The sequence below is a fragment of the Balaenoptera physalus genome (genome assembly GCF_965194825.1).
Source record: "Balaenoptera physalus genome assembly, chromosome: 16".
NCBI lineage: Eukaryota > Metazoa > Chordata > Mammalia > Artiodactyla > Balaenopteridae > Balaenoptera > Balaenoptera physalus.
In genome coordinates, this window is record NC_138898.1 from 10296835 (window position 1) to 10312140 (window position 15306).

At 45.8% G+C, this 15306-nt stretch overlaps 1 protein-coding gene across 5 annotated transcripts in view; it reads left to right on the plus strand.

The window, feature by feature from the left end:
• Positions 1 to 15306, plus strand: part of NFATC2 (nuclear factor of activated T cells 2) — a 158357-nt gene that overhangs the window by 34783 nt on the left and 108268 nt on the right. For all 5 annotated transcript variants that reach the window (XM_082428379.1, XM_082428378.1, XM_082428380.1 and 2 more), the window contains exon 3: positions 3275 to 3446. In XM_082428379.1, the coding sequence (XP_082284505.1) occupies positions 3275 to 3446 (172 nt within the window). The remainder of the gene's footprint in view (positions 1 to 3274; positions 3447 to 15306) is intronic.

Here is a 15306-nt window from a genome sequence, read left to right on the forward strand (position 1 = left end):
TGCTAGGAGATTGAGTCCCCAATAGCTGTTAGAGTGATGATAGTGACAATAATAATCACCAACATTTCAGGATGCCAGCTGTGTGCCAGGCACACTTCTGAGTACTCTCTGGATTATTTCATGTTATTCTCACATAAACCTGGTTTGGTTATATATTTATCTTCATTTTGATAATAAGGAAAATGAGGTACACAGATTAGGAGCAGAGATTATTTTATCTGCTTTATTAGGTGAAGAATCTAAGCTTTATGCTATTCCCATTATCCCAATCGTTTTCAAAGTGTTATTTACTTTTAGCAAATGGAAGCCTCTTCTTTTCAAATAAAATGTTGAATGCCAAAATAGGTAATGTAGAGCTGTTTTGATTGATGGGGGGTTGAGAGTAGCCTAGGGCCGTGTCCACTGGGCCTGGCTTCCCCACACCCACCTGCCCCCAACCCCGACCGAAATGGACTGAATGGAGCTTCTGGTCTGATGTTTCCTCCAAAGCAGGTTCTGAGAACACTAGTGCCATCATAGGTCAGTCAGTCCCTTAAGGAAAGGAGTTTCTGGGTTTAATAGAGTTTAATAGACACCTTTGTGTAGGGACCGCTCCCTGCTGTGGACAGAATGTGCGGTGATTTCAAAGGCCATCTGACCACAGAGTTCTGAGACTAAAGTTTCCTGGAGCCACCTTAGGAATGCTGATCAAGATCAACGCCTGGTGCAGGCTGAGAAACTGGGGCTCAGAGAGGTGAAGTGATACGCTCGTCAGCACCCAGCTAGTTCATGACCAAGTTGGAAATCAGAATTCGAGATTCCTGACTCCTTGTTATTTCTGCTCAACATCTTGATCAGTCTCCAAAACATGACTTATTTGGGAGTGAGGAGGAACATTAATATAAAATACGATTGTGAGGCATTTATCTGAGACTTTACTGTATATAAAATTCTTCCCTCTCCATTATGTGGCTTGATTTGAGAGGTTCTGATGAGTTAGAATCCTTTAGTCCCTAGCAAGTGCCAATCTGTGCCAGCCAGTGAGATATTTGCAAGAATTTTCTATTCGATTGAGAAGATAGAGCATTCAAAGAAGTCTCACGATGATATTTATCTCAGGGAGTGTGGATAACTCAGCAGGGGGCTGGAATTCAAATGCAGGATGTCAGACTGGCTCCAATGGTCTGAGTCTTAAGATTATATTTTGGTTGTCAAACACCTATTCCAGAACCAAACAAAATTAGAAGTTGATACTTAGAAGATTCCATTGAATCTTCTACTCACTAAATGTTTTGATTCATACAGGGGTGGAGTGATTTTTTAATGAACCTTATTTTGCTAACTTTAGAAAATTTTAACTTGCATACATGAGAATAAGAGTATTTAACATATATGGCACCTTGGATGTAGACAGAAGCTTGAAGGCATCTTGGAACTGTAACTAAGGTAGAAATAAAGGCACTTTAGACACCTGAGACTTCAGAGTTAAAGGGGCTTCAGGAGGCAATGTGGTTATAAAGAAGGGCTGGAGATATGCTTGCATAGTGAGGATGGAATTGTAAGTTGGATTGTATGTTCAAGTTCGGCTCTGGCACTGATGGAGTTTGTGGGGCTTCTGCCCCCCTCCACTCTCCCCTTGGAATTGCTGTAAGAGAGAAGGGATAGAATTGGCCTCCCTGCAAATGTTTAATTAAGTCCAGTTGATAATGTTAGCTTCTAGCAGTTTTGGGCTTAGCAGGAAAGACTGTCCTGATTAGATTAATGTTTTCTCCTGCATGTGAAAAATCAGGACATAGTGACACAAATCCATGCATTTGCAACTTCAAAGCTACTTTGAACATACGGGTGTTCTTTGAAATAAAACTGCTTGTTCATTCATCCATTTATCCTTCCATTCATTCGTCCGCCCACCCACTGAATATTCACTGACGACCTAGCAAATCTCAGGCATTGCTCTAGACTCATTCCATCAATGAGGTATTTTCTTGGGCCTATTTTAAATAAATTAATAAGATAAGAGACAGTGTAGAGATGTGGAAGGAGCACTGGACCGGGAGTCAAGAGACTTAAGTTGGAGCCTTGGCTGTGTCTTGCTCTGTGATCTTGGGAAAATGTCTTTAGGTACTCTTGGGCTCTGAGTGAATGGTCTAGATAGATTGTCAAGACTTCATTCACCTCTTCAATGACCTAATTCTAACCTCATATCAAGTACCTGATGTGTGTGCTGGGTAGGGTTGAGACTGTATAATAAAATGAAACTTAACGTAATGCCCTCAAAGATTTTACAAATTCAGATGCGAAAGCATGTATATCCGATACCATTAATACTGTAGTCAGATCGTCTGCAGGAAGTAACTATTTATTTGAAATATACACTATATTACATGAAAAAATAATTATAGCTAATATTTATTGAGTAGTTATTGTGCTTAAGCTCTTTATATGATCTCAGTATCCCCATTTCACAGTTGAAGGAGACTAAGGCCTAGGGAGATAGAGGCATTTGCTCTAAGTCACACAGGTAGGTAGAGGTGGAGCTGGGACTTGAACTTGGGTGTGTAACTCCAGTCATGCTCTTGACCTTTACTCCTCATTTAATTGTAGGAAGTCTGAGTGGTTTGGCTCATCCATACCAAAACCAGACACCTCTCTGTGGTTAGATGTTCTACACTTGACCCAAGAAGTAATGATTGTGACTGGGAATGGCCTCTCCCTAAATTTACTTTTATTTGAGACATCAGACATAGAAATAAGAGCTAGAAAAACTCTCAGATGTCATCTAGTCCATTTGTGGTTACAGGATACTGAGGATAAGAAAGATGAAGTTGCATACCTAACGTCACATGGCAAGTTAGTGACACAGTGGGGCCCCTGATTTCTATTTCAGTGTTCCTTCTCCCACACTTACTCCTTTGGAAAAGGAAAACATCCTGGCTAAGGGATGTTCTTTAGAGGTGAGAGGTGATATTCTTCAAAATTTCCTGAGGAAAATAAGCTACAGTGGTTCAGAACATGCTAGAACAATCATATTATGAACTTAGCTTCATAAACTGAGATGTCAGTCATTCTGTCTTCATCACGATGGAAGAGAAAACAAAGAAAGAGAATGAAAAAGATCTCTACCTTGTGAAGAGCCCTACCTATCATGTCTGAGAAATGTGTGCCTCCCAACAGCCAACATTTTATCATATGCCCATTGGACATGATTTTCAGAAAAGGGACCATTTATGTTTATTGTACAGATTGACGGGATATGATTTATTGTACACATGACTGATTCTGTTTCCTCCTTCAGCATCCCAGTGACTGCATCCCTCCCTCCACTTGAGTGGCCACTCTCCCACCAGTCAGGCTCCTATGAGCTGAGGATCGAGGTGCAGCCCAAGCCACATCACCGAGCTCACTACGAGACAGAAGGCAGCCGAGGGGCTGTCAAAGCTCCGACCGGCGGCCACCCTGTGGTTCAGGTATGGCCTTGAGTTCTCTTCCTTTTGCGTCCTCATTTATCACTGGGCGATTTACTTCTGCTGAGCTACTGCTTGGTGCTTATTAGGTTGAGGTATGTGTCTTAGCCTCTTATTCCTCTGAGGGATGGGAAATTTGAGACTGAGTATCAGAAGCTAATCCAGCTACTCAGAAGCCATAGACGAAAGTCTTACTGAGCTGGATAAGGATAGAAATGATATTCATGCTCAAGCTTCTTCTTCCTTCTCTTTCTGATTGAGAGACCACTAGAGTTTTGCAGAGGTTTCTGTATTGAAGGTTTCTGAAGCCATCATTTTGTGTTTAAATTTCAGATGAGAGTCCATTGAGGAAAATCAGTATATTGAAAACTGGGGAAAAGTTAAAACTACGCAGAGTCAAATACCTAAAATAACTATTATTAGCATTTTGATATATTTCCTGTTGCCTTTTTTTCTATTCATAAACATGGCAATGTCTATCACTGTACATTTTTATACTTGATGTTATAGTAGTTTGTACTTTGATTTTTTTTTCACTTTACATTATACTCTGAGCATTTCCTCCTGGTTTTTCCTTAAGCATTATCTTTTATGTCTGTGGCTTTTGATTTAACCTCAGATTTTTTTTTCAAAATAAGTGGAGAACTGTTTTTTTTCTCCAAAATATTGAGTTGAAATATTCTTGATTGTATAGTCTGGTTAACCAGGAATTGCTGACTGGTGCCCACCAACCAACTCAATTAACCAGCCCTTTAATACATTTAAATTAATTTAACTCTTTTAAATTTGCCTTAAAGTAAAAGTATTCTATGATAAGAATCTGATGGTGCATCAAAACCCTTTAGAGTAGTTGTTAAAAATGCAGATTCTTGAGCATCCACTGAAACTACATGACACAAGTACAATTCAGACAAAAAACAAGCATACAAACCCCTAACCCTAAAATCTTCACAGGTAGCTTTGAGTGTATATACCTGGTTAAGGACTTTAATGATAATATTAAGAACTTATAAATCCTGGCAGTTGCTTTTTCTAAATCTAACATCACAGCCTTTTGGGGATTTTGTTTGCATTCGTTGCTTCTTTTCATTTACCACAAGTCACATTTTACTATTTCTTTGCATGTCTAGTAATTGTTGACTGTATACTGACATTGTGATGACGTGTACTGGACATTGTAGAGACTCTTGATTTTGTTATCTTCCTCTAAAGGTAGTTCAGTTACTGGCTGATCACATTGAACTTTTATAGGCTTGATTTTACCCTTTGTTAAGGTAGACCTGTGGAAAGCCCAGGGTGTTCCCCATGCCCTTCAGGTTCATGGGGTTAGCCATCAAATTCCTTCTTTTGTGGATCTAGTTGAGGCTAGGTTTTAGACCATGTTAGGGCAGGTCTAAAGTAGCCCTTACTGTAAGGCATGACCTTACTCTTAAGGCCTAGTCTTTTTGGATGCTTCGTGGGGAGGTCACTCCTCTCTGGTGGGCTGGAATTCCAATACTCCAGCCCTGCTCAACCTCTAGTCTCTCTGTTTCCCTTTTTACCCCATAGCTGCCTCTCTCTGATAAACTCTGCACTTTCTTTCCCTGTGCTTACACAGCCCAGCCCTTGGCCAAGGACTTGGGAAGCTCCCCTAGCACCTTCCTCCTCTCTGATGCTTTACCCACAGATCCTAGCTGCTTCTACAGCCTGGGACTCTGAACTCTGTCTCCCCAACTGAGCAGGACCACTGTGTTCTGCTTGAACTCCACTCCCTGCATGTGGGAGGGAAACTGTCCCCAGGCAGAGAGCTGCAGTGAACATGGGCTCACCTCCTATGTTTCCTTTCTCTCATGGACCACAGTCTTACGCTGCCTGCTGTCTATTGCCTGAAAGCAACTGACTTATCAACTTTTGTCCTATTTTATAGTTGTTTATGGTGGTAGGGCTGGTCTGGTACTATTTACTCTGTCATGCTTGAAAACTGATTTTTGGAAAAGAAAGTCTTCATATCATTATCGATCGATCAAGGCTTATCTGCTCTAGGATGGGAACCTCTTGGCCTGGAGGTGGTGTTAGTGTGTGCTGGAGTCAAAGCCTTTGGTTGTAACAGAGAGAGAAACTCATTCAAAGCAGATTAGAAAAAGGGGATTATATGGGGAGGCTACTGGGGTAACATATCATCAGGTCAGGAGATTCAGCTCAAGAAGAACCTGGACTCATGGTCATGAGTCCAAGATTTATTTCTTTGCTCAGTCAATCCATTCAACAAGTGGATTCGTTCTGCAAGTATTTGTTGACCACCTACCTTTTGCCATATACTGTGCTTGATGCCGAGATACAATGAAGACTGAAAGAGAAGCGGTGGTTAGCTTCTCTATGGAGCTCATGATCTAGGGGGTATAAAGTTATTGACTAAATAATCATGCAAGGGCTTCCCTGGTGGTGCAGTGGTTGAGACTCTGCCTGCCAATGCAGGGGACACGGGTTCAAGCCCTGGTCTGGGAAGATCCCACATGCCGCGGAGCAACTAGGCCCGTGAGCCACAACTACTGAGCCTGCGCATCTGCAGTCTGTGCTCCACAACAAGAGAAGCCGCGATAGTGAGAGGCCCACGCACCGCGATGAAGAGTGGCCCCCGCTTGCCGCAACTAGGGAAAGCCCTCGCCCAGAAACGAAGACCCAACACAGCCAAAAATAAATAAATTAATTAATTAAAAAAAATAATAAAATAATCATGCAAATGATAAAATTACAAATTGTGGCAAGTGGCAGGAAGGAAACGTGCATGAGGCTCTAGGTGTGTAAAATGGAGGAGCCAGTGTAGAGGGGGGAAGAGTTCCCTGGTAACATTTCCTTGAAGAAGAGACGGGGGCGGAGGATGGTGCCTAGAGGGAACAGTATGTGCAAATGCTTAGAGGCCAAAGGAAGCAAACTGTGTCAGTGGACCTTGAGGAAGCCAGTGGAACCAGACTATGAAGGGCCAGAGGGAGAGAGGAGGGGGCCCGAGCGGGCAGGGCCCGAGTAGCCATGGGGGAGAGTTTGGCTTTTACCCTGAGACGGGAAAAGCAGGAAAGAAACAAGGAGAAGCTTTAGGAGGCTCTGTCCATGGTGTCTATCCTTTCAGAGCTATGTGGTATCTTTGTTCTCTGATTATCCAACAAACATTTGTTGAGCACTGCTATGTACCAGGCATGGTTCTAGATTCTGGGATGTGGTATGAACGAACCAGCCAGAAACCCTCACCGTCATGAACTTACAGTTCAGCAAGATGATGCTAATAATAATTAACACTTAGTGAGCATTGACCGCATGTCAGACCCTATTCCAAGTGCCGTCTGTGTTAACTTATTTAATCCTCAAAAAAGCCCTAAGAAGCAGTTACAGTTCGGTCAAGGAGATGTCCAGGAACTTGTTCAAGATCATAGCTCTTGAATGGTGGACTCAGGATTTGGATTCAGGTGTCTGGCTTTGCCTGTTACACAGCTTTCCTCGTCTTCCACATCGCTCTACAGAACAGCTTTCCCTGCCGCCTCATTCTCACCAGGCAGGGAAGTCCTGGTGGAGAAATGCCCACCAGGCCCTCCTGCCTATCGATTTTCTGTGCTGTCCGTGTTCTAGCCCCTCACCAGCTCGTTGGAGCCCAAGTCCTGACCCTCAGGGAGATTCTAATTGGCCCTGGGTGGGGGAGGGAAGGGTGCCACCCCCGGTCCAGTTAGCTTGGCCGGAGAGGTCAGACCATGTGTAGTGCAAGGCTCTGCTCACCCATTCATCAGGGGCTGGGGCCATGGAAAGTTCCAGAGAAGGGAATGGGCTGGACATGCAGTTCCGAGGATGCCCACTACGCTATGCTTGATGTTCACGCCCCTCCTTCCAACAGCTCCCCAGGATCCGCCCCTCTTCTTGTTCGTAACTTTGAAAACTCAACGTATGACTTAAAAATCTGTAGCCATATCCTCAAAAGACACAAAGTGTCATGGACATATATACACTACCAGATGTAAAATAGATAGCTAGTGGGAAGCAGCCGCATAGCACAGGGAGATCAGCTCAGTGCTTTGTGACCACCTAGAGGGGTGGGATAGGGAGGATGGGAGGGAGGGAGATGCAAGAGAGAAGAGATATGGGGACATATGTAGATGTATAACTGATTCACTTTGTTATAAAGCAGAAACTAACACACCATTGTAAAGTAATTATACTTTAATAAAGATGTTTAAAAAAAAAAAGACACAAAGTGAAGTCTTTAAAAAAAAAATCATTTGAATAGATTGGGTTCTCTTCAAAACGAGATGTGCTAACCCCTGATTTTTAACATAGGAAGTCAGTTTTTTAAAAACTTCTTTGAAAAATGAAGAGAAGAGGGGACTTTAAGAAGACAAGGGCTCTTAACCTTTAAGTAGGTGCGAAAACCCCTTTCGAAATCTGGAGGGTTGCCCTTTCATTCCCAGAAGAGCAGCGAAGCTCTGTTTTGTACCTTGCCTAGATGCTTCTGCTGGTTTCTTTCTTGATCTCTGTCTCTCTCCTTATCTCTCCATCTGTTTCTATTTCTGTACTGTACCATGGCTCACTTTTCCCCCTCTCGATGATTGGTCCTCACCTTGCTCTTTTTTATTTGCCACACTATAAAACTTCACTTTTTTTTTTTTTTGCATGCCTAGTGGTTTTATGCTCCTCTTTATATGAAAATAAAATGAGTACATGACCATTTCATTCTCTTTCTTTACATGTAAAATTTCATATCTTAAGCATATGCTGTGTTCAGCTGTTTTTCTTTCTTTTTTCTTTCCTCTCTCTTGAATGTCACTTGATCTTGGAAGAAAGTTTGTTCCAAACCTTAAATGCTTTTCAGATCTCATGACTCATTCATTCGGTGAACATCTTGTCCAGGGCTTGCTCTGTGCCAGGCACTGTGCTAGGCGCCAGTAATGTAATGATGGGTGAGATGGACACAGTCCCTGCCCTGATGTAGCTCAAGGGGCACCAGATATGCCAAGTAGACCAGGATAGTTGGTGTGACCGTTGCTGAGATGTGGGTTTGTCAGGGAGGCCAGATGAGGGCCATCTGGGATGACACCTGGACTCCAAGGTAGGACGTGACAGCTGATGAGGAGTTCATCTGTTGGATTCACAACTTGGGGCGGGAGGTGGTGGTAAGTGCTTTGACAAAACAAACCGTGCCAAGAAAGTACTACTTGGATGACCTGCTTTAGAGGGAGGGAGGATCCCTTGAGGAGGTGACTTACCCGCTGGGGCCTGGAGCAGATGATCGAGCCAGCAAAGACAGGAATGTTGCCCTTCCTCTCTCTGTCTCTGTCTCTTCTGGTGGTGGCGGGAGCGTGTTCCACGCACAAGGCACGGCACACACGGAGGTCCTGAGGCAGGGAAGAACTTGGTGTGTCTGAGGAGCCGAAGGAGGGCCAGTGTCACTTGAGTTTAGCTTGGAGGGTGATGGTTGGCAGGACTCATAAGCCAAGATGAGGAACTAGGGTTTTATTTCAGGGCAAGGGGAAGGGAGTGCCGAGTTTTGAGCAGGGGAGGAAGATGATTCTGATTTAATGTTTTTGGGGTCACTTGGGCTTCCCTCTAAGGAGTGGGCTTCTCTACGGGAAGAAGCAGGGAGGGGAATTTGATAGGCTGTGGCGGTGCCGGCTGGAAGGTTAAGGTGGTGAGGACCGGGAGGTGGCATTGGGAGGGGAGGGGATGGATTCCAAGCTGTGAGCTTCGGGACTTGGTGCTGGCTTAGGTGTGTGGGGGGGTGAAGGAGTGCCTGGGTAGAGGGTGGTGTCATATGCCACGTGGGAAGACCTGGGGAGGCAGTCATTTTCCTAGGGGAAGATTACGAGTTCAGTTTGGGGTGAGGGAATTAGGAAGGGCTTGTTGGGCATCCAAGCAATGACAGCAAGTAGGCAGTTGCGTATATGAGTCTGGATCTCAGAAGCAGAGTCATAGACTTTCTAACGCTCAGGCCATCACTACAGGGCTTAGTGCACATCCACTTGTAAGGATTTATTTCCCATACCCTCAATAACAAACTGCATCTCTCTAGAAGGAGTGGACTAAGGAGAGAACCAAAGAAGTGAGTGCAGAAACAAGATTACAAACTGAGTGCTCGTGGGAGCCAGACGATGGAAGGAAATGACTGCCTTGGCCAAGCAGGGAGCAATAGGGAGTGGTGGGGAGTAGGGCACAGCACAGTATGTGCCGTCTCTGAAGGAGGCAGCTGGTACTCAGCCCCCCTCGGTTATGCCATGTGGGAACCAAAGTTGCCAGGTTTCACAGTTTTTATTAAGGGGAGCTAGGAATCTGAATTTTTATGTATAATTTCTGATTTTTATATTTTGGCTACTAAATCAAAATTTGAGTTAGATTTAGCTCAAGGCAAATATCCTCAAGTTCATAGCCTCTGGGGGTTCATAAGGACTGTGCTACGTTAAGGGTTATCAGTAGAAAGGGAGGTAGGAAAGAGGCTATGTTTATACGATTTCTAAGAATTGTCCAGTTAGGGAAGGAGCTCTGTTCGCCGCCAGACCCTGGACATTTCTCCTATAAAGCTCTAAATCCCGTGGAACTAGAGCAAGTTTATGGTTTTTTCTGAGGAGCCTGGGAATCTTAGTTCTTTGACGTGACTTTGACCTGTAGGGATCAGAGAAAGGGAACCACTTGATTCACCTTGAAAGAGCCACATGCCTTTTGGTGGAACCCTGCCATCATCTCCTCGTTCTGTTTCAGGATAGGAAGCAGCGGTCCTTTGGTGGACAAAACTGCCATTCAAAGGCAGCTTTTGCAAGGTTGGGCTTTAAGCGTTTCCATAGCTCTTCAGCTTATGGGATCTCATAATACCCCAGCTGAGAGTTGCCTGTATAATGCCACTGTCATTTAATCCTTTCCCTGGCTGCTTCCAGACCCTTTAACCATAATCCTGCATAGAAATTCCCGGTAGAGGACACCTCATTATTTTCCTCATCCATCTTTGTGCTGGGGTTTTCAATAAACGTTATTCTTACCACTCTCTGGGACGTGTTTTCAACTGAAAGAAGGATTGGAAAGCCATCCTTTTCGTTATAAAGTAGTCAAAATCTGAGATTGTTTAACCACAGTACACACCTCCAAAGACAATACTCCTGATTCTTTCAAACAGATGTTCAGACATATGGAAAAAACATGGGCAGTTCCTTTAGGAGAAATTCCTTGCAGATGCAGAAACCTGATCTCGATTTCATCCTGGGGAACAGTAATGAGCTTTGCAGAGAGAAGAGTGGGGGGCCGGGGCGCACCTGTCCAGGTTACCGCCTTCCCATCCTGGAGGAGGCTAGTAAAGTCTCCGAGCTTTCATCTCGTAAAACAGATTACGGGACAGTGATTTTCATCCTGTTGGATTTTGGCTTTTGTACTCTCTGCGACTCACTTTAAATTATATCTAAGACAGGGGAGAAAGAAGCCAGATGGGGTTTCCTCCTGACCAGGCGAAACTGGAGTCGTGACAGAGAGCCGCGCTTCTCTGGCAATTGGCTGGGCGTGTTGGCTTCCATTGACTAATAAAATTTTGTGCTCGGTGAGGCTGGCTCCGTGAAACAGGAAGCAGGTCTTGCTGATGCTAATTTGTCTTGATCAGGGCTGCTGCGTTTGCTTAGAACTACAGAGGTTCGATGAGACCTTCTGGAGAAGGAAAGGAGAAGAGGAGTGAAACAGTGATCCTCAAGCTTCAGAGGAGGAGCACGTGGTCTGAGGTCATCAGGGATGCATTTTGCTCATTCATTCGTTTGCTCGAATTATTCACCCAGCGCCTTCTAGGTGCTCGGCACTCTTCCAGGCGCTGGGAATGCAGCCGTGAACAAAACAGACAGAAATTCCTGCCCCCGTGGCGCTGACGTTCTGGCTGCAGTGAGATAAACAATAAATCTAATAAATAGGAAAATTCAGTAGTACGTTGGAGGGTGATAAGTACTATGGGAAAAACTGCCAGGGCGAGGGGAATTGGGTGTGGTCAGATAGGCCTTCCTGAGAAGGTAGCATTTGAGCCAAGGGGGAGCTGAAGGACTAAAGGGTCTGGGTTTCTGGGGATGAGCGCTCACGGCGGCCTGGACAGCCGGGGCCACGCTGGGTGCGGTCTGGGAGCAGAGAGGGGGCCTGCGTGGGAAGGGCAGGCTGAGTCAGGGCAGAGGAGGAGTGGGTGGAGGCCCGGAGGAAAGAGGATGGGCACACTTGGGCCTTGGACATTGAATACTTTCACTTGCAGGAAGGCGGGAGCCGGGAAGACCGGGTCTGACCTAGGTTTCAGCAAGATCCCTCTGGCTGCCTTGCTGATGAGGACAGGCTGCGGGGCGGCTGGGGGAAGGAGCACAGAGATGGGCTAGGAGCTGCTGCAGTGGTCCAGGCGAGACAGGACTGTGGCTGGACCAGGACTGGGGAGTGGAGGGCATGAGAAATGGTTGGACTCTGGGTATATTCTGAAAGTCAAGCAAACTGGATTTTTTGAGAGATCAGTTATGGGCGGGAGGCACGTGGGTGGTTGCAGTCTTGGGGGAGGCCGGAGTGCCCAGGGTTGAGCAGCCGTGCCCATCACACTGAGATTCTCCTGTTTTCAGAGGGAAGACATCTAGGGCTGGCTTGATCCAGTCTTTTCCTTTACAGGTGAGGATGGGGTGGGGAGGGGATGCTGAGGCCGACTTCAGGAGGACCCATCCTCACTACCCTCTCTTTGTCTATACCAGTCTCTTGATGATAACACTGGCCATTAATTAAAACATCTTTTAAAAGGGTACAGTCCAAACCAAGTGCATCTGTGGGCCAGATGTAGCCCTGGCGTGTGACCTTGGCTGAGGCTGGAGTGGTCACAGAGGCCTTGTAAAAGCGTGGAGATGGGTGCTGGCCTCCAGGGGTGAGCCAGGTGCAGAAGAGAGGGTGTCGGGGGGGGGCGGAGCCTGTACAGGTACAGGTGTGGAGGGATGAGGAGGTGCAGGGTTGGATGGTGCTGTGTGCTAACACGTCTGCATGTCAGAAACACACCGAGGGAAGCAAGAGGTGCTTTCAGCTCACATGAGGATATAAATTATCATGAATGAGCGTCAAACGTTGCCCCTCGCCGCCCCCAGTGTAAGCAGAAAACAGAAAATTTCCAGAATCTTGGAGGAATAATTGTTCCAAAAAGAGAGATTAAGTCTGAGGCTTGCAGCGTGTCTGGCAACCAGTGGGAACATAGAGAGGAAACTTCATTTGTTCTAGAAACAGATTTTTGGATTCCTCTTACGCGCCAGGCACTGTGATGTAACAATGACGCAGGTACACTTACCCAGCGTCTACCATGTACTTTCCTTAGAGGGACCGCCTTAATCTTTGCAGCGATGCTATGGAGTGCAGGTGGTAGAATTACTCTCATTTTACAGACAAGGAAATTGGGGCACAGAGAGGTTAAGCAACTTGGCTGATGTCACCCAGCTGGTGAGCGGTGGCTTTGATTTAGACATAGGAGGTTTAAAGCCAGAGCCCACACTGAACCATCAATCTGTGCTGCCTTTTTTAAAATTTTTATTTATTTATTTATTTATTTCTGGCTGTGTTGGGTCTTCGTTTCTGTGCGAGGGCTTTCTCTAGTTGCGGCGAGCGGGGGCCACTCCTCATCGCGGTGCGCGGGCCTCTCACTATCGCGGCCTCTCTTGTTGCGGAGCACAGGCTCCAGACGCTCAGGCTCAGTAATTGTGGCTCACGGGCCCAGTTGCTCCGCGGCATGTGGGATCTTCCCAGACCAGGGCTCGAACCCGTGTCCCCTGCATTGGCAGGCAGATTCTCAACCACTGCGCCACCAGGGAAGCCCTGTGCTGCCTTTTGGTAGCAGAAAGAGCAGGTTGTTTGGAGCAAGGCAGTCCTAGCATTCATTAGCTTTGGGACTCTGGGTAACTGTCTGGGCTGCAGCTTCTTCACTTAGAAAGTAGTAAAGACCTACATCTTTCAGATTTTTTGTTTTGTTTTGTTAAGAGTTGTTAGGATTCTAAGCAAAAGTGCCCCGTGTGATCTTGGGTACAAAGTAGGCTTTTTTTTTTTTTTAAGATTTTTTGTTGTTGTTGATGTGAACTATTTTTAAAGTCTTTATTGAATTTGTTACAATATTGCTTCTGTTTTACATTTTGGTTTTTTTGGCCCCATGGCATGTGGGATCTTAGCTCCCCAACCAGGGATCGAATCCACACCCCCTGCATTGGAAGGCGAAGTCTTAACCACTGGACCACCAGAGAAGTCCCACAAAGTGGTCTTTTAATCTGCTGATGTTCTTTGGTTGAGAGAGAAAGATTGACATGGATCTGGGGTATTTTAAGCTCTGATAGCCTAAGATTAGATCCTGGTGCCCGTTCAGGTTTTTTCTGGTTGAGTTAACCACATCTGAGACTAACTTAGGGTACTTTATTTACACATTGAGGGTTGTTTATTTACACATCGTTTGTTACATACGTGATACTATTTCATCCTTGCAACCACTCAGTGAGTTGGTGCTATTATTCCCCTTATACACATGGAAAAAGAGGCGGGGGGGAGCTAATGTCACTTACCTAAAGTCAGGCAGCCAGTAAGCACTGGAGCCCTGACTTTGGCTTTTAACTTCTGGCTTCTCATCTTTCCACGCACCTATTCATTCATCTATCACCTGCTCCCAGCCGGCTCTGCATCAAGCCCCAGCACAGAGAGCTCCAGCCGGGGCTTAACATGAGGGTAAGACGGGACAGGGCTCATGAAAGGCTGCTCTGTAGCATCTTTGGGCAGCACCCGGCTGGTGGTGTGATTTGAGCCCTGGACCCGGCGCTGGGCGTCCAGGTCCCATCATGGCCTTCACTTTCTTCACTGAGGGACCTCGGGAGAAACAAAGACTGTCTCTGGTCCTGTGAGAAAGGAGGCATCTGCTAGAGGTGGATTGTAAGTACCTGCTAGCTCCAACATGCCCCGGGAGAGAGGGGAGGTGATGGCTTCTCACACGGGCCCTGTTCCCTCTGTGAGAGCAGCAGAGCCATTCTCTGCATCCTGGGAGACAGCGTGGAGGTAAAAGCTGCTTGATCTGAGCTTCCTGGAAAACTGTGGGCTGACTCTACCCATAATTGCATCTGTTTATCGAGCACTTACTGTGTGACAAGCACGTCACGTGGAGTGGCTCAGGCAGGCTTGCTGCCCCTGCTCTGTGAATGAGGCTCAGAGGTGTTGAGTGCCTTCCCCAGGGAGCATGTGGTCACTAGTGACCCTGACCAAGCTTCCCCTGTGTGCCAGTTGCAGGAGGTCATGGTGCTATTATTAACCCCATTTACAGGTGAGGAAACTGAGGCTTAAGGTCACACCACTCAGCAGAGGGGGCAATTCCTAGGGTCTTTGCAAAGATAAAAGACTTAAGACTGGAAAGTGCGTAGAACGGGGCCTGGCTTGCACCAAGCACTCCGTGTATGCGCGTTGTCACTATTCCCTGTTATTGTTTATTTTCCTCCGCACCATCCTGTTAGGATAAAAAAAGGGAGCCTTTGTTCTCACGTGGAAGTTTGGATTTCATGCTGTCATCCCGGAGCTGGGATGGGCATGAGCTAGATAATGATGATAGGATGATACGAGTGCCCATAATTTACTGACACGTGCCCTGGATGAGGTCAGAGGACTCGCTCAGGGTCATGTAGCCCACACGTGGTGAAGCTGAATTTAAAAGCCCAGCTGTTGGCCTCCTTGGCCAAACTGTTTCCCCTGCTGTGTATGGTCCTCAGACCCACTACCTAGGGGTGGCTGATTCTGAACATTCTGACACAGGTTTGAAAAAGTTTGTGTGGATGTATATGTATATGTGTATATATATATATATACACACACACAGACTTGCATATATAGATTATATATATATTTTTTATATAAACAGATACATATA